Genomic DNA, 20,024 nt, shown 5'->3' with positions numbered 1-20,024 from the left:
CAACACATGCAAGAATTGCCTAACAAACAGGCAGTCCCAGCATGTGTTGCGCCTCTCTAACAGCAGCGAGACATGCAGCCGCCGGGACTCAAACATATTGTTTGAGCACACTGAATACACTTGGTTAGCACAGGAGCATACTCTGTAACACCTTATCTGTTCACGTTCACTAATCCCTACAGAAGAACAATGACACAGCCACCTTTAGGAAAACAGCGAATTTGCCTGTGAATCATCGTCTGCTGCACCAGTATCTATACCGTGTTCCAAATTATTATGCAAATTGGATTTAAGTGTCATAAAGATTTAATTGTTTTGTTTTTCAAATAAGCTCATGGATGGTATCATGTCTCAGGGCTCAATGGATCACTGAAATCAATCTTAAACACATGTGAGAATTAGTTTTCCAGGTTATTCTAATTAAACGAAAACTACTTAAAAATGATGTTCCACATTATTAAGCAGGCCACAGGTGTTTCAAGCAATATGGGAACTAAAAAGGATCTCTCTGCTGCTGAAAAGCGTTAAATAGTGCAATGCCTTGGACAAGGTATGAAAACATTAGATATTTCACGAAAACTTAAGAGTTATCATCATAATGTGAAGAGATTTGTGACTGAAACAGAGCACAGACAGAGTTCATGCAGATAGAGGCATAATGAAGAAGGTTTCTGCCAGACAAATTTATCGGATTAAGAGAGCAGCTGCCAAAATACCATTACAAAGCAGCAAAGTTATTTGAAGCTGCTGGTGCCTCTGGAGTCCCTCGAACCTCAAAACCTACTATTCAGCCACCCCTAAACAGTGTTCACAAACAGGTGCAGTGGGCCCAGACAAACATGAAGACTAATTTCCAAACAGTCTTGTTTACTGATGAGTGTCGAGCAACTCTGGATAGTCCAGATGGATGGAGTAGTAGATGGTTGGTGGATGGCCACCATGTCCCAACAAGGCTGCGACGTCAGCAAGGAGGTGGAGGAGTCAAGTTTTGGGCCGGTATCATGGGGAAACAGCTGGTAGGGCCCTTTAAGGTTCCTGAAGGTGTGAAAACTACCTCTGCAAAATATATAGAGTTTCTGACTGACGACTTTCTTCCATGGTATAAAAACCAGAAACGAGCCATCAGGAGCAAAATCATCTTCATTCATGACAATGCACCATCTCATGCTGCAAAGAATACCTCTGAGTCATTGGCTGCTATGGGCATAAAAGGAGATAAACTCATGGTGTGGCCACCATCTTCCCCTGACCTCAACCCTATAGAGAACCTTTGGAGTATCATCAAGCAAAAGATCTATGAGGGTGGGAGGCAGTTCACATCAAAACAGCAGCTCTGGGAGGCTATTCTGACTTCATGCAAAGAAATACAAGCAGAAACTCTCCAAAAACTCACAAGTTCAATGATGCAAGAATTGTGAAGGTGATATCAAAGAAGGGTTCCCATGTTAACATGTAACTTGACCTGTTAGGATGTTTTGGAGTTTGCCATTGGTCGCCTAACGGACTGAACATGTCGCGGTAAAAAAAGTGACATTGGGCGAAAAAAAGTGCCCAGCAATGTAATTTCAATATTGTTTCACATTATGTTCATTTTATGGGCTGTATTTTCATACGGTTTTCAGGGAGAATCTGCCTGAAAAAAAACGCTATGTGCACAAATCCTTAGGGCATGTGCAGACGATGTTTCTTTCAGGTAGAAACTGACCACCAAAAAGAGTGAACATAAGAACAGCAACTTCAAAATGACTTGTCCATACGTTCCATCATTTTCACTTCTTTTAGTCACTTCAGGCTTTGAAATCCGTGAAGTGACCCAATGAAGTGACCTGACCATTCTTCATGTGGGTTATATTTAAAATAAAAAAGAAAGCTTTTGCAAAAACAACCAAAAAGACACTAAAGAAGACACTTAAAGAAAAACGCAACCAGCATTTTCTTGAGGCATTTTTTGTTCAAAAACTATGCTGTACTGGCTTAGTGTGTGCACACAACATTTTTGGCAAATGGGTCTGGTCCGAAACCATCCTGAAGAAGCACTAACAGTGGCATAAGTAAATTCTGATGGGTCCCGGTGCAGGACTTGAACCATGGACCCCCATCCTAAATAAATTATGTATATTATAATGTGGGTGCCTGACACATAGTGGATGGAAGATATATCTCATGGAAATGGATGTCCTCTGTGATGTAAACCTGGAGTAATGCTCTAGAACACATAGTACAAAGATGGGTTAGTAGGGACATGGCCAGGTTTATAGTGAACAGCTAAAGAGTTGGGTGGAATAGCTGTTCAACATATCTCTACCCCCTGGGTGTGGTTCACATTGTAAAATGGGGTCTGTTTGTCTCTCACATGGTCTGTGTGTGGACATGTGCAGATCTTCAGGAGTATCTTTGCTAAAGGTCTAATAAGCTAGACTCTAACCAGGCGAACCTGCACTACCTTTGAATGGACTCTTTACTTTATGCTTCGCTTTGTGCCAAGAACAGGCTGTGTTTAAAGGAAATCAGTCACCCCATTTTTGGCCTATAAGCTGCAGCCACCGCCATCAGGGGCTTATCTACAGCATTCTATAATGTTGTAGATAAGCCCCCGATGTAACCTGAAAGATAAGACAACAAGTTAGATTATACTCACCCAGGTGCGGTCCGGTCCAATGGGTGTCGCGGTCCGGGTCCAGCGGGTCACATCCAGTTGAAGTTTCTACTGGCGTCCCATTCAAAAGAATGAACATATACATTTCTACTACTTGCTTATGTGTTAGGTCTTTTAAGCGTCTTTTATCCACTTTAGGTTTCAAAGTGTCAAATAGTTAATAGACGTGACTGGACCATTTTTCTGGTGTCTTCTGCTCTGAAGTCTCTCTATAATAGAAGTCAATGAGAAAGGCTCTGAAGAGATGCCGAGAAGACGCCAAGGGTTTTCTTGAGCATTTTTCCAGCATTTTTGCTTGAAAATCCATTATTTGTTTCTTCATTGTTAAATGTATTTTTCTTTAAAAAAAAAAGCTGTAAAACGCCAGTAAAAAAATGCCCCAAAATATGGGAGAAATGGTGAAAAAAATTGCCGTTGCTCAAAAACTTCTAATTAGTTATTTAAAAAAAAACGATCTTGATTTTCGTCAGCGTTGCTCAATGTTTCAGGTTTTACCATCAGTATTTCATCATTGATTTTTTTTGTATGAAAGCAAATAAATGGATACGCAAATTGGAAAGGTCCTCTGGCCGCTTTAGACACCTAAATTGTAAGCTGTGGCATTGGGGTCAAAACAATTGGACACCCTGTACAACTGCTCTTACTGTACAGTGACCTCATATTCTTTATAGAATTTTTGAAGGGTGAAGCGCTCTTGTTAATGGAGAGTCACATTTGTAATTTGAGCAATTACTACTCTCCTTATTTCCTATGGGAATGCCACCAGTTCCAGTAAGTTGCCTTCCTATTAGGTGGTCTCCTTAGAAAATAATGCTAATGATACAATGATATACTGTGCTTGCCCTGGACATAACTTGATTTGCTCTTTCTTAGATGCCTACAATGAGGATGACCTCATGCTGTACTGGAAGAAAGGGAATGAGTCTCTAGTAACCGATGAACATATTGCACTGTCCCAGTTTTTCATTGAAGAGTTCAGTGCATCTAGTGGCCTGGCCTTGTACACTAGCACAGGTAGGTATAGTTAGACAAATGCTCTCGTCTATAACAGTTGTGGATCAAGAACACCAAACCCAAGTATAAAATGGGCTTTCCAAAGTGGACAACACCTAAAAGGGTATTCCAGCTAGAAGGGTTTATCATCTATCGGGTTCGTGCACATGGCTGTATTTTCGGTCTGAGTGCTATCTGACAAAACATTTGATCGCACTCGGACCAATGTCAGTCTACGGGGCCGTGCAAATGTACGACATTTTCCTCAGACAGAGTCTGTCTAAGGAAAAAGATCGCTGCATGCCCAAGTTTGATCCGATAATCGGATTGCACTCTGCCATGCAAGTCAATGAGTGAGTAGAAATCATCGGACCGCACTTAGACGACATCTGAGTACAGTCCAATTTCTGCAGCCTCACAGAATGGAGACGATGGAGATTTTTTTTCTCCATCTTCTCCTCATTGTATAGAACCAGATCGCACTATGCTCACCCTCTGATCAGAGTTTGATCAGGATGTGATTTACATAATCTGCCCGATTCTCTTGGATGAGAGAATACATGGACGTCTGCACCAAGTTACCAGTGATCAACGCTAGATCAGTGGGAGCTCCAACTACTGGGATTCTTGGTAATATTTAAGACTACATCTAGGAGGAGTTTTAATTGGTCGCAATCAAGCAATCACTTTGCTGCTGATCAGTGGAAGTTTGGGTACTGAGACCCCATCGATCGCACAAAACACTGCTCTGAAGAATTCACCTCAGCAAGCACCGTTCATCATCTACATGAGCATGTCCAAAAATTGGTGGATGGTTGCAATTGCCTCAATTCACTAAAGTGTTGATGCAAAAATTCTGACATAAAACACATTGAAAAGTTGCAAAATTTTTGTACGAAAAAAGTTTTATAAAGATTTTGCAACTTTTTCCATTTCTAAGTCACTTTTGTCCAGTGGGCAAAGCTGGGCAGGATGGAGCATGGCGATGCCCACCTGTCAAATTCTTTAATAGTGGAGGCGTTTCTTATGCCAAAATGTTACTCCAGTAATTTCTAGTAGGATGCCACTGGGAAGATGCATCTAATTTATTAAGTGGAATGCGCGTCTTAATGAATTCGGTGTGTCTTATTCCTGCTCGTCCCTCATTAAAGTAATTCCATCTTGATGGTCCTTACCGTGTGTCAAACAACGTCAATGTGAATAAGGGCCGAGCCGGACACAGCCCAACTGAGACACCCATAGGTGGGAAGCTACACAGCTCAGAAAGGGGAGTCACAGCACAGTTTGTACAAAGTACAAGAGATAACAACAAAAAAAAACTGAATTGGGCTATAAGCTGATGTATGTGCAAAGTGTAAGAGCGCGTTCACAGTGTAGCCATTTCATAGACAAAACCCTAGAAAAAAGCAAAAAAAATGAGCATATACGCCACAGCAAGTAAATAAGTAAATAGTAATAGATGGTACATGTAAATTACATAGGGTACTTAGTTAACGCTATTTTTATCAAAAAAGCATAAAAGCCATCTCACCGCGACAAGGTGACCCATCGGGATAGTCCTAACCTCCAGTGTTAATGAATCAGGCCATAGACTTTCCATTGAGTCCATACACCACTCTGTCCGAGCGCTCGTCCATGTAGTAGTTGGACGCTGTTGCTTTCTGGAGTTCTTCAGAGCTGTGTTTTGAGCCATCAGTGAGGTTTCCATTCTCAGATCCTCATCGACCAGCAGAACATATATAAAAAAAATCATGTCAAACGATAGGATATGTGCACACACATTTTTTTATGTCAATATTTCCAGCTGAAAAACCTATGTTCGAAAACCGCATAAAAAAAAGCAAGTTTTTGCGTGTGTTTCTCTACTGCTTTAATAAGTGTTTTTTTGTGCATGGGGCACTTGTTTCTTCTTTTTTAGTCACTGAAAAGCCTCAAGAATTGACACTTTGCTTCTTTTTCATGATGCGTTTTATAAGGGTATGTGCACAGAGTTGTTTTTTTTTTTTTCAAGCATTCACAAATTATGAGTTTTTCAAGTGGGAACCACTTCAGGAAACTGTTTTTCTGTGCAGTGTCTTTTGTTAGGAAATATTCTTTTTTTATATTGTTTTGCTAACATTTGTTTGCTTACCGTATCTTTTTCTATATCGTGTTTTTTAAGAGTTTTTTGTGGGCGATTTTGTCATGTTTTTTGAAACTCAGTAGACGGTGAATAAAACACCTCAAAAACACTTGAAAAATGTTTGAAAAGACACCCAGTGCCTGTGTCCTTTTAGTAGCATCCCATTGACGTTCTAAATTATGACTTCATAGTGGGAAACGCCTGGAGAACGGACAGGTCACTTCTTGTATCCTCTTGGCGTTTATGAAAATCTAAAGATGATTAAAAAAAAATTAAAAGACTGTTTTTCAATAGAAATGAATAGGGAGAATGTTTTAAGCTTTTTTTGAGCAATTTTTCAGGCATTTTTTGAAGCAGATCCCCTCTAATAGACTCCTAAAAAAACTCTGTGTGCTCATAGCCTAAGCAGGATTTTTCCATTGACAGCATTTCAAATGGTTTTTGATGTGGATTTTGGAGCTGAATCCTTTCCGGAATCCACACTGAGTGAACATAAACTTATCCTTTAACCCTTTGAAGACCATTTTCTTTTTTTTTCTTTTAATACATTGCAATAATGTAAAAATGTTACCATAGAAGAGCAGTTTATTGTAAAAGATGACTCTCTCCTTTGAAGCCCATCTGTTGTGAACTGTGTTTCTGGGCTCCCTCTGGTCGTCACTAACGGTATTGTGTTAGGTATGTCTTGTTGCAGGCCTGAGCTCCAGCTGTGTCGTTAAGCAGCGTGTGTTTCCTATTTGAGTCTCCTCTGGACTCAGTCTCTTGCCTGGCATCGTTGTATCCAGACCTATTTGGTCTCCTCCGGATTCCTTTCAGTCTGCCTCATGCAAGAAAAGCTAAGTCTGTTTTGTACAATTTGGATCGTTTGCATTATTCAGTGTTTTTGTCCAGCTTGCTTTACATTTGATTTTTGACTCGCTGGAAGCTCTAGGGGGCTGATATTCTCCCTCCACACCGTCAGTCGGTGTGGGGGTTCTTGAATGTTCAGCGTGGATGTTTTGTAGGGTTTTCTGCTAACCGCATAGTCCACTATCTATTTTCTGCTATCTAGACTATTGGGCCTCACTTTGCTGAATCTAGTTCATCTCTACGTTTGTGTTTTCCTCTTGCCTCTCCATTATTATTTGTTGGGGGCTTTCTTTATCTTTGGGGTTCAATTTCTCTGGAGGCAAGCGAGGTCTTATTTTTTCCCTCTAGGGGTAGTCAGTTCTCCGGCTGGCTCGAGACGTCTAGAACCAACGTAGGCACGTTCACCGGCTACTTTTAGTTGTTTGTGTCAGGATCAGGTATGCGGTTAGCCCAGTTTCCACCTCCCTAGAGCAGTCTTTATATTTTTGCTATCTTGCCGGAATATCAGAGATCCTCTGCCATTGGGATCATAACAGAATGCCAGGCCAAAAGAAAAGGTTTAATGCATCGCAGAAGCGGGATTAAAAAGAAGTTCTGAGTTTTTTTTTTTTTTTTTGCTGCAGTTTGCCTAGCTTCTTCCATCCCCTTTTTCTCTGAGTGGCTGAAACTCTGCTGCAGATATGAATGTCCAGACTCTGACTTCTAGTGTGGATCAGCTTGCTGCTAGGGTGCAAAGCATTCAGGATTTTGTTATCCATAGCCCTATGTCTGAACCAAAAATACCTATTCCTGAGCCGTTTTTTGGAGATAGATCTAAATTCCTGAATTTTAGGAATAATTGTAAATTGTTTCTGTCTCTGAAACCTCGTTCCTCTGGTGATTCCACTCAGCAAGTTAAGATTGTTATTTCCTTCTTGCGCGGCGACCCTCAGGATTGGGCCTTCTCTCTGGCGCCAGGAGATCCTGCATTGGTGAATGTTGATGCATTTTTTCTGGCACTTGGTTTGCTTTATGAGGAGCCTAATCTTGAAAATCAGGCTGAAAAAATGTTGCTGGTTATCTCTCAGGGTCAGGACGAAGCTGAGGTATATTGCCAAAAATTTCGGAAATGGTCCGTGCTTACTCAATGGAATGAGTGTGCACTGGCCGTAAATTTCAGAAATGGTCTTTCTGAAGCCATTAAAGATGTGATGGTGGGGTTTCCTATCCCTACAGGTCTAAATGATTCAATGGCTCTAGCCATTCAAATTGATCGACGTTTGCGGGAGCGCAAATCTGTTAATCCTTTGGCGGTGTTGTCTGAACGGTCACCTGATTCTATGCAATGTGACAGAATTCTGACCAGAGCCGAGCGACAAAATCATAGATGTCAAAATGGGTTGTGTTTCTACTGTGGTGATTCAACACATGTTATCTCAGCATGCTCTAAACGTTTAAAGAAAAAAGTTAATCCTGTCGCCATTGGTACTTTTCAGCCTAAGTTTATTTTGTCTGTGACTTTAATTTGTTCATTATCTTCTTACTCAGTTATGGCTTTTGTGGATTCTGGTGCTGCTTTAAGTCTGATGGATTTGTCGTTTGCCTAGCGCTGCGGTTTTGTCCTGGAGCCTTTGGAAAATCCTATTCCTCTTAGAGGAATTGATTCTACGCCATTGGCAGAGAATAAACCTCAGTATTGGACGCAGGTGACCATGTGCATGACTCCTGTACATCAGGAGGTGATTCGTTTTTTGGTACTGCATAAAATGCATGATGTTGTCGTTTTGGGTCTGCCATGGTTACAGGCCCATAATCCAGTTTTAGATTGGAAAGCTATGACTGTGTCTAGTTGGGGGTGTCAGGGGATTCATGGCGATTCTCCATTGGTGTCTATTGCTTCTTCTACTCCTTCTGAGATCCCTGAGTTTTTGTCAGACTTTCAGGATGTATTTAATGAGGCCAGGTCCAGTGCCCTGCCCCCTCATAGGGACTGTGATTGTGCTATAGATTTGATTCCTGGTAGTAAGTTTCCTAAGGAACGACTCTTTAATTTATCTGTGCCAGAGCATGCCGCGATGTGGAGTTATATAAAGGAGTCTTTGGAGAAGGGACATATTCACCCATCCTCGTCCCCTCTTGGTGCAGGATTTTTTTTTGTGGGCAAGAAAGACGGGTCTCTGAGACCTTGTATTGATTATCGTCTTCTGAATAAGATCACTGTTAAATTTCAGTATCCTTTGCCATTGTTGTCTGATTTGTTTGCTCGGATTAAGGGATCCAGTTGGTTCACCAAGATAGATCTTCGTGGTGCGTATAACATTGTGCGCATAAAGCAGGGAGATGAATGGAAAACGGCATTTAATACGCCTGAGGGTCATTTTGAGTACCTGGTGATGCCTTTCGGATTATCTAATGCTCCTTCTGTGTTTCAGTCCTTCATGCATGACATCTTCCGGAAATATCTGGATAAATTTATGATTATTTATCTGGATAATATTTTGGTTTTTTTCTGATGATTGGGAGTCCCATGTGAACCAGGTCAGGATGGTGTTTCAGGTTTTGCGGGAGAATGCTCTATTTGTGAAGGGCTCAAAATGTATCTTTGGGGTACAGAAGGTTTCTTTTTTGGGTTTTATTTTTTCCCCTTCTACTGTGGAGATGAACCCAGTTAAGGTCCGTGCCATTCATGACTGGACTCAGCCCACGTCTGTTAAGAGCCTGCAGAAGTTCTTGGGCTTTGCTAATTTTTACCGTCGTTTTATCGCTAATTTCTCCAGCGTGGTTAAACCTTTGACGGATATGACCAAGAAGGGTTCTGATGTTGCGAATTGGTCTCCTGCGGCCGTGGAGGCCTTTCGGGAGCTGAAGCGTCGGTTTACTTCAGCGCCGGTCTTGTGCCAGCCGGATGTCTCTCTTCCCTTCCAGGTTGAAGTTGATGCTTCTGAAATTGGTGCAGGGGCTGTTTTGTCGCAAAAAAGTTCTGATGGCTCCGTGATGAAGCCATGCGCCTTCTTTTCAAGGAAATTTTCGCCTGCTGAGCGGAACTACGATGTTGGTAATCGGGAGTTGTTGGCCATGAAGTGGGCATTTGAGGAGTGGCGACATTGGCTCGAGGGAGCTAGACATCGTGTGGTGGTCTTGACTGATCATAAAAATCTGATTTACCTCGAGTCTGCCAAGCGCCTGAATCCTAGACAGGCCCGTTGGTCGTTGTTTTTCTCCCGTTTTGACTTTGTGGTCTCGTACCTGCCTGGTTCGAAGAACGTGAAGGCTGATGCACTTTCTAGGAGTTTTGTGCCTGATTCTCCGGGAGTCTCTGAGCCGGCTGGTATTCTCAGAGAGGGAGTAATTTTGTCTGCCATTTCCCCAGATTTGCGACGAGGGCTGCAAAAATTTCAGGCTGATAGGCCTGATCGTTGTCCACCAGAGTTATTGTTTGTCCCTGATGGATGGACCAACAGAGTTATTTCTGAGGTTCATTCTTCGGTGTTGGCGGGACATCCTGGGATTTTTGGTACCAAAGATTTGGTGGCCAGGTCCTTTTGGTGGCCTTCCTTGTCGCGGGATGTGCGTTCTTTTGTGCAGTCCTGTGGGATTTGTGCTCGGGCTAAGCCTTGCTGTTCTCTTGCCAGCAGGTTGCTTTTGCCCTTGCCTATCCCAAAGAGGCCTTGGACGCACATTTCCATGGATTTCATTTCGGATCTTCCGGTGTCTCGGAAGATGTCTGTCATCTGGGTGGTGTGCGATCGTTTTTCTAAAATGGTCCATTTGGTGCCCTTGCCTAAGTTGCCTTCCTCCTCTGATTTGGTTCCTTTGTTCTTTCAGAATGTGGTTCGTTTGCATGGCATCCCTGAGAATATTGTATCTGACAGAGGATCCCAGTTTGTGTCCAGATTCTGGCGATCCTTTTGTGCTAAGATGGGTATTGATTTGTCTTTTTCGTCGGCTTTTCATCCTCAGACTAATGGCCAGATCGAGCGAACTAATCAGACGTTAGAGACTTATTTGAGATGTTTTGTTTCTGCTGATCAGGACGACTGGGTTACCTTTTTGCCACTGGCCGAGTTTGCCCTTAATAATCGGGCTAGTTCTGCCACCTTGGTTTCACCCTTTTTCTGCAACTCTGGTTTTCATCCTCGTTTCTCCTCGGGTCAGGTTGAACCTTCTGACTGTCCTGGGGTTGATTCTGTGGTGGATAGGTTGCAGCGGATTTGGAACCATGTGGTGGACAATTTGAAATTGTCACAAGACAAGGCCCAGCGGTTTGCCAACCGCCGCCGCGGTGTGGGTCCCCGACTTCGTGTTGGGGATTTGGTTTGGTTGTCTTCTTGGCATGTTCCTTTGAAAGTCTCCTCCTCTACTAAGTTCAAGCCTCGCTTTATCGGTCCTTATAAGATTTTGGAAATCCTTAACCCGGTGTCTTTTCGCTTGGACCTTCCAGCGTCTTTTGCTATTCATAATGTGTTCCATAGGTCCTTGTTGCGGCGGTACGTGGTGCCTATGGTTCCTGCTGTTGAGCCTCCTGCCCCGGTTTTGGTTGAGGGCGAGTTGGAGTACGTGGTGGAGAAGATTCTGGATTCTCGTATCTCTAGACGGAAACTCCAGTATTTAGTTAAGTGGAAAGGCTATGGTCAGGAGGATAATTCCTGGGTTGTCGCCTCTGATGTTCATGCGGCTGATTTGGTTCATGCCTTTCACGCTGCTCATCGTGATCGCCCTGGGGGTCTTGGTGAGGGTTCGGTGACCCCTCCTCAAGGGGGGGGTACTGTTGTGAACTGTGTTTCTGGGCTCCCTCTGGTGGTCACTAACGGTATTGTGTTAGGTATGTCTTGTTGCAGGCCTGAGCTCCAGCTGTGTCGTTAAGCAGCGGGTGTTTCCTATTTGAGTCTCCTCTGGACTCAGTCTCTTGCCTGGCATCGTTGTATCCAGACCTATTTGGTCTCCTCCGGATTCCTTTCAGTCTGCCTCATGCAAGAAAAGCTAAGTCTGTTTTGTACAATTTGGATCGTTTGCATTATTCAGTGTTTTTGTCCAGCTTGCTTTACATTTGATTTTTGACTCGCTGGAAGCTCTAGGGGGCTGATATTCTCCCTCCACACCGTCAGTCGGTGTGGGGTTCTTGAATGTTCAGCGTGGATGTTTTGTAGGGTTTTCTGCTAACCGCATAGTCCACTATCTATTTTCTGCTATCTAGACTATTGGGCCTCACTTTGCTGAATCTAGTTCATCTCTACGTTTGTGTTTTCCTCTTGCCTCACCGTTATTATTTGTTGGGGGCTTTCTTTATCTTTGGGGTTCAATTTCTCTGGAGGCAAGCGAGGTCTTATTTTTTCCCTCTAGGGGTAGTCAGTTCTCCGGCTGGCTCGAGACGTCTAGAACCAACGTAGGCACGTTCACCGGCTACTTTTAGTTGTTTGTGTCAGGATCAGGTATGCGGTTAGCCCAGTTTCCACCTCCCTAGAGCAGTCTTTATATTTTTGCTATCTTGCCGGAATATCAGAGATCCTCTGCCATTGGGATCATAACACCCATCCACAGCCGGGCTTCATTGTAGTAATACCATGACAGATGTTGATTGCTGACGTGGCAACTCTTTGGTTCCCGGCGATCCCATCACGCACAATCGTTGCAGCACCTACTTTTGGGTGCACGCTGTGTAACACAGCCACCACCCTCACTATAAATAAAAAACCCAGAAAAAAATTAATAAAAATTACACTGTTAAAAACTGGCTACAGTACTCCAAAATGCAATAATATACAAAGAGAAAAAAGGAGTACAAAACTGCCCATGTATAAAAAAATATATAACAATTATTTATTAATCATCATAAAATCACCACATACATGATTATAAAAAGATTTTTCCAAAGACGACGAAATATAAAGTGAAGGACACAGAACAGAAAAAGGTCCAACACTTGCATATATCACAGGACTGGGAAGTCAGAGATCATAGTATATATTCCGTATTACACCGCTATCTAACCACCATAAATAGAGTAAAAGAAGCATAAAGCCAATATGGCTATATCCCTATACACATGGCTAAGGTGTAGGTAGGGCAGATCCTTATATCAATATAATCTCACCCAATTTCGTCCAGGCAACAGGTCAGACCATGCAGCCCCAACGTACGTTTCGCGTGGGCTTCCTCAGGGGACTGGGAGCTTTTTCTGTTCTGTGTCCTTCACTTCATATTTCTTTGTCTTTGGAAAAATCTTTTTATAATCATGTATGTGGTGATTTTATGATGATTAATAAATAATTGTTATATATTTTTTATACATGGGCAGTTTTGTACTCCTTTTTTCTCTTTGTATATCACCACCGTCACTATATGGAACAGGCCCAGTTCCTGAGCCTGCTCAATGCAAGGAGTGCGCACATCCACCGTACATGTGCATCAGATGTTGCCAAGGTATTAAAGAGCACGCAAAAAGTCCCACATAACAAATCGGGTACTTCAAATCATGATATAAGCCAATTTTCCATACTATTACATAGAAAGTGGAAATATGAAGAGATCCCACAACGAAAGTAAAAATTAACTTTTATTACAATATTATATAAAAACAAAATAAAAAGCAAATATACTGTTAATGGACACCGAACAGCTAATCACATAGGCCAATAAATGCAATAAATACAGTTAATTAGATAGCTCCAGCTATAAATACTAATTTTACATCTGACATAGAGAACATATAAGTACAATGTAAGAAAATAGAGTATATTAAGGAGAATACCTCAAGACTCATAAGAAAAACACTATATATGGCCCCCAATCCCATGCCCCCGGAAGAAGCTGGCGGCGAAACGTACGTCGGGGTGAGTGGACGCCGAACAGATGCACGTACGTTGAATTCGGTAAGCACATAGCAGTTTTCTGGCATTAGAAACATATATGTATATCATCTTATATGTCTTGTGATCACGTTTGACACATATGGGGACTCCTAATTTATTTGCCGTCCATTGATGGTAATGTAGGTACGTTTTTTTTTTCCAATTGTGGATATGGAACTTAAAATATTGCTATTAACCTTATAAGGCTGGTTTGGGGGCCATTTATAGTGTTTTTCTTATGAGTCTTGAGGTATTCTCCTTATACTCTATTTTCTTACGTTGTACTTACAGTATATGTTCTCTGTGTCAGATGTAAAATTAGTATTTATAGCTGGAGCTATCTAATTACCTGTATTTATTGTATTTATTGGCCTATGTGATTAACTGTTCGGTGTCCATTAACAGTATATTTGCTTTTTTATTTTGCTTTTATATAATATTGTAATAAAAGTTAATTTTTACTTTCGTTGTGGGATCTCTTCATATTTCCACTTTCTATGTAATAGTATGGAAAATTGGCTTATATAAGGAATTAAAGAGGTTGTAGAAGCCAATCCCATTACATGCGGCATAAAACAATAAAACCAGTGTACATTGGGGAAAATAAGTATTTGATACACTGCCGATTTTGTAAGTCTTCCCACCTACACAGCATGGAGAGATCACAATTTTTATCATAGGTACACTTCAACTGTGAGAGGCAGAATCTATAAATAAAAAACAGAAAATCACATTGTATGATTTTTACATAAAATAAGTATTTGGTACAATTTGATGCAATTTGAAAATCAGAACTTAATAATTGGTAGAGAAACCTTTGTTTGCAATTACAGTTTGCACACACTGCAGCAGGGATTTTGTCCCACTCCTCCATAGATCATCTCCAGATCTTTCAGGTTTTGGGACTGTCGCAGGGCAACATTGAGTTTCAGTTTTCTCCAAAGATTTTATTTTGGGTTCAGGTCTGGAGACCGGCTAGGCCACTCCAGGATCTTGAAATCTTCTTACAGAGCAACTCCTTAGTTGCCCTGGTTGTGTGTTTTGGGTCATTGTCATGCTGGAAGACCCATCCACGATCCATCTTCAATTATCTTACTGAGGAAAGGAGGTTGTTGGCCAAAATCTTGCAATACACGATCCCATTCATCCTCCCTTCATTACGGTACAGTCTTCCTGTCCCTTTTAGAAAGAAGCACCCCAAAGTCTGAGGTTTCCCCCACAATGCTTCACGGTTGGGACGGTGTTCTTGGGGTTGCACTCATGTTTCTTCTCCAAACACAGCGAGTGGTGTTGATACCAAAAAAGCTATATTTTGGTCTCATCTGACCACATGACCTTCCCCCATGCCTCCTCTGGATAATCCAAATGGTTATTGGTGAACTTCAAACGGGCCTGGACATGTGCTAGTGTGAGCAGGAGGACCTTGCGTGCCCTGCAGGATTTTAATCCATGACAGTGTAGTGTATTACTAACGGAAATGTTTGAGACTGTGATCCCAGCTCTCTTCAGGTCATTGACCAAGTCCTCCTGTGTAGTTCTGGGCTGATTCCTGACCTTTCTCAGAATCAGCCTTACCCCAAAAGGTGAGATTTTGCATGGATCCCCAGATTGAGGAAGATTGACAGCCATCTTGTGTTTCTTCCATTTTCTAATAATTGTCCAACAGTTGTTCCCTTCTCACCAAGCTGCTTGCCTATTGTCCTGCAGTCCATCCCAGCCTTGTGCAGCTCTACAATTGTGCCCCTAGTACTGTTGTTCAGCTCTTTGATTTTGGCCATGGTGGAGAGGTTGGAGTGTGATTGATTGAGTGTGTGGACAGGTGTCTTTTATACAGGTAACGATTTCAAACAAGTGCAATTAATACAGGTAATGAGTGCAGAGTATGATCGCTTCATAGGCCGGTTTCACATGTCCTGATATTTCTGGTACCAGTAAACACGGTACGGGAGATATCTGTGTCCATGTGTTTGTGTGATACATCCATGCGGCACACGTGTGGCAATGGTGTGCCGCCTATGTGCGCACAGGACCACACGGACGGCCCCCGGGAAGCAGCGCTACAGTAAGCGCTGTTCCCCTGTGTGTGGTGCTGAAGTCGGCTGTCATCTGTTCTCCCCTTACTCTAGGATTAGTAATGGATAGGTGTCTTATTGACACCTCTCCATTACTAATCTGGCTTAATGTCACCTTGCAATAGGAAGGTGACATTAACCCCTCATTACCCCACTTGCCACCGCTACAGTGCAAGTAGGAAGAACTGGGCAAAGCTCCAGAATTGGCACATCTAATAGATGCACCTTTTCTGGGCAGCTGTGGGCTGCTTTTTTTAGTCTGGGGAAGGGGGCATATCGATAGCCCTTTACAAGCCTGAGAATAGCAGCCCGCACCTATGAGTTTTGCTGGTTTGGTTGTAAAATATAGGGGGGACAACACATCTGTTTTTTCTTTCATCCCTTCTTCCCTGCTCGTGCTGCTGCCGGCAGAGCAGAGGACAAAGGATGAAAGCCAGGTTCAGCACCACACGCAGGGGAACAGCCCTTACAGTAGCGCTACTTCCCCCGCGGCCATCCGTGCAAAACGGATATGTCTGCGTGTTTTGCACACGAACACATGGTCCGTCAAAACACGCTGACATGTGCATAGACCCATTCATTTGAATGGGTCTACATGTGTCAGTGTCTCCAGGACGTGAGAAAACTGTCACTACACGTACCGGAGGCACTGACGTGTGAAACAGGCCTTAAAGAGAAACTAACAGGTCTGTGTGAGCCAGAATTCTTGCTGGTTGGTAGGTGATCATACACTTATTTCATGCAATAAAATGCAGTTTCATTATTTTGATATAATACAATGTGATTTTCTGCTTTTATTGTTAGATTCATACCATGTCCCATATTTTCAAGTGTGCTTTAAAAAGACATTTCTGTACACAGGCCTCTCACCTCAGCTCACTAACCTCACTCTCCCCTGTTCCCTCCTCCTATATACTATTCAGAATCTGCTCCGTCCTATTCATGTCTCCGCACCCTCCATGCACCTGATAACTGCACTTCTACACACTGACTGATGACCGGATCATGCAACTTTACATGAAAATCCCTATTTATTATAATAGCTGGATCTGAAATAACAATAAGCACCTTTCACCTCTTGCGTCCCCCTATTTCTTTGTAGAATCTAAGCCTGCGAGCAGCCGGACCCTCACTCCTAATGTCACTACTGTCTTACCTTGTATTGAATTTTTTGGCTTGTAAAGTGCTGCGGACTATGTTGGTGCTATAGAAATAAAATTATTATTATTTTATTATTATTCTGTCTCTCACAGGTGAAGTGTACCTATGATAATAATTACAGTCCTCTCCATTCTTTGTAGGTAGGAAAACTTGCAAAATCGGCAGTGTATCAAATACTTTTTTCCCCACTGTATACAATTACCTGTAACCTGCAGAATTAATATTACACAATTGTTGTCTGTTTAATAGGATGGTACAACAGACTATTCATCAACTTCATCCTTAGACGGCACATCTTCTTCTTCCTGCTTCAGTCCTATTTCCCAGCGATGCTCATGGTGATGCTGTCATGGGTTTCCTTCTGGATTGACAGGAGAGCTGTACCCGCCAGAGTATCACTAGGTAAGCATGACTCCCCAGAAAAGCACCTTGGGGTTATCCACCCCTGGGGACAAGTTATTGTCTTAATTAAATGCATGTAATTGGGGATTTAGAAAAAAAAAAAAACTTCTGCAATTGGCTTTGATTAAAAACGTTGCACCATTTACTTTTTAGAGCCTCAGTATTGCGATGTCTATTACTGGCTGCAGAAGGAGTTAACTGAGAAACCATCAGTCTGCCTACCTTGACTGTCTCACAGGGAGTTTTTAACTCTGTCTTATTATTCTGAGCTCATTTCAACTGATTTATGACTACAGACCACATCAATGGTGAATGTGCAGGGAAACTAATAGTAAAAAGTAAAATAGTGCAAAATTTACAATAAAAGCCAATCGCAAAAATGATTTTTAGCTCCAAATACAAGCATTTAGGTAAAAAAAATGTCCTTAAAGATTGGCAACTCTCTTAGTCCCTAAAACGTCATAAAAAATACATAGAAATCCTATTATAGCACTGCAGGCGCTAACCGTGTCTGACTTCTGTAGTACAAGGCCGCCATCTACTGGACACTATGTGGTACTGCTATGAATACAAATAAGACTGAATTCTATTTCAATATATTTATTGATCACCTTGTAGGACGATTGCACAAGAAAATATCAATATTGCAGCTTACAATAAGTTTATAACATTTATTAATACAAGATAGGATAGTGTAATATGCTACAAATGGATCTGGATAAGGCTTTAGCCACACTTGTGTATTTTAATTTAGTTTATCTCTTCCGACCCAAGAACAGAGGAATGAAATTCATGCGGGATACAGATCCGCTGTATAATGGAAGCAGATGGGCCCTATTGACTACAATGGGGGCTGCCTGGTGCCCATTATATATTCATTTTGTTAGCAGAACACAAAGTACAGTTTTCTTGCCGCAATCATATCCTGGTGCTGATTATTTCCAGGTATCACCACTGTACTGACAATGTCCACAATCATCACGGGAGTCAGTGCCTCAATGCCTCAGGTGTCTTACATTAAAGCCGTAGACGTCTACTTGTGGATCAGCTTTCTATTCGTCTTCCTGTCCGTTATTGAATACGCGGCCGTCAATTACCTGACTACAGTGGAAGAAAGAAAACAGCTAAAGCGGAGAGGAAAGGTAAAGGAACGAAACATCGGAAGAGGAGTGGAAAAAATTCAGTGACTGACAGCTTTCTATGTGTAAGTGTGCATACAGATACAGCTGTCAGTCACTGATCGGCCCAAAAATCCAAAATCAGCCTGCACTCTTCATTCCTTCATTTTCACTTTGCAGCCTGATCCAAGCTTCAGACTTTACTCTTGTGGGAGTGCCTCTCTCAGTAATATAGGCTGGATGTGAGGTCGGTGTGTATCCACGGTGCTGAGAGTTTCCTCTTTGTGTGCTTTTCTTCTTTTATAAAAAATGTTTTCTTTGCCCTAATCTACAGAGGAGGGTGACTGAGACTTGTAAATGTTCTAGATGTATAATCAGAAGGGATTAGGCAGTACGATTCTAGCTGGAAGATCTACTGTATGAAGAATATTTACAGAGTTGGTTAACTTTGATTTCAAGAAATAAATATTTTAAAATATGATATGTGAATGTGTATAAAGCCTGCAGTAGGTGCGGATTACATGTGTTTTTGATGCGTTTCCGGAAACCCACTAAGAACGCTTCTGCGTTTTTTACTTGCAAATTTTCTGCATCTAATGCAAGTCTATGGGGAAATGCCGCATATAAAACTCTGCGTATTCGCAAGAGAAATTGACATCCATCAGATCTGAAACACGCACTGCGGGTCAGTTTACGCTGTATTAAAAAAAAGCACAGCGGGCCGGAGATTTCTATAAATCTCATCCAATTTACTGGAACTGTAAAACGCTGCGTTTTTGATGCAGCAAAAATACGCAGCGCCAAAGACGCACCAAAAGCTCATTGTGTGAACATAGCCTAAATGTACATTCCCAGCATGGTGGTAGTGCGAAAGGTATGTGGCCTGAAAAGAGGCGGAGGTATCAAAGATTGCCATACCTCCAAGTGGGCAAGCATGGTACAAATTACATGTAAGGGATGGGAATTCTCTGTACAGCGCTCCAGAATATGTCAGAACTTCGAGAAGTAAGTGTCTCACAACCAGCCTGTATGTCATTTTTTTTCCAGTCTTCTACAACGCTGAACCTGGAGGCGGTGCAGGCCATGGCGTTCGATGGCTGTTACCACGACAGTGACGCTGACCTGAACTATTCTGTGCATTCTGAGGAAAGCGCGTCTCGCGGCCGGGCTGCCAGCGTGGCCACCCTAGACGCGGCTCGTGTGAAGCGCAAGAAATCAATCAGAGGGAATGTTGGCAGAATAATCCTTGAGAACAATCATGCCATAGACACTTATTCCAGGATCATCTTTCCCGTTGTCTACATTTTGTTTAATTTGTTCTACTGGGGCATGTACTATTGAGAGGGAATAAATCTGATGTTGTACATGGGATTATAGTTTCTGAATGTGCTCTACATGGAAAAACCCAAGGATCCTCAGAATTGGCCTCCTAAGAGATAATATAATGATAAATGATATTGATGATGCCGGCGTTGCTTGTAGAGATGTGCCTGCACTAATAAAACACCATATTTTTATTTACAGTTATCTAATTGTTCTCTTCTGTTGTGACCTCCACTGAAATCCATGGAAACACTAATTGGAGAATTCGTATTCTCAGCATTGGCTCTTATCCTTTGTAGCATTGCTATCGACATATGCGGAAAGTGCAGGTACAGGGCTCAAAAAGCTGCAAGAATTTAGCAAAAAGTTGAGTCTGAATCCATTGTGATTGCCCGATGTTATATGCAGATTTTACTGTAGATTATTTTAAAGTAACTCTGCCATCTCCCAAAATTCCCCATAACATCAGAATTTAGTTTTAGGGCATTATTTTTTAACTTT

The 20,024-nt window shown here is 42.1% G+C and overlaps 1 protein-coding gene across 1 annotated transcript in view; it reads left to right on the top strand.

Annotated features, from left to right (window-relative positions):
- GABRR3 (gamma-aminobutyric acid type A receptor subunit rho3) overlaps positions 1-19,725 on the top strand; it is a 129,518-nt gene extending 109,793 nt beyond the window's left edge. The window contains exons 6-9 of the mRNA XM_077294114.1: positions 3,530-3,670; positions 16,930-17,082; positions 18,028-18,224; positions 19,248-19,725. Coding sequence (XP_077150229.1) covers positions 3,530-3,670; positions 16,930-17,082; positions 18,028-18,224; positions 19,248-19,541 — 785 coding nt within the window. The 3' untranslated portion in view covers positions 19,542-19,725. The remainder of the gene's footprint in view (positions 1-3,529; positions 3,671-16,929; positions 17,083-18,027; positions 18,225-19,247) is intronic.
- The last annotated feature ends 299 nt before the right edge of the window (positions 19,726-20,024 follow it).

The sequence above is a fragment of the Ranitomeya variabilis genome, chromosome 3, assembly GCF_051348905.1.
Source record: "Ranitomeya variabilis isolate aRanVar5 chromosome 3, aRanVar5.hap1, whole genome shotgun sequence".
Taxonomy (NCBI): Eukaryota; Metazoa; Chordata; class Amphibia; order Anura; family Dendrobatidae; genus Ranitomeya; species Ranitomeya variabilis.
The sequence above is the reverse complement of the archived record's forward strand: the minus strand, read 5'-3'. Positions and strand labels throughout refer to the sequence as shown.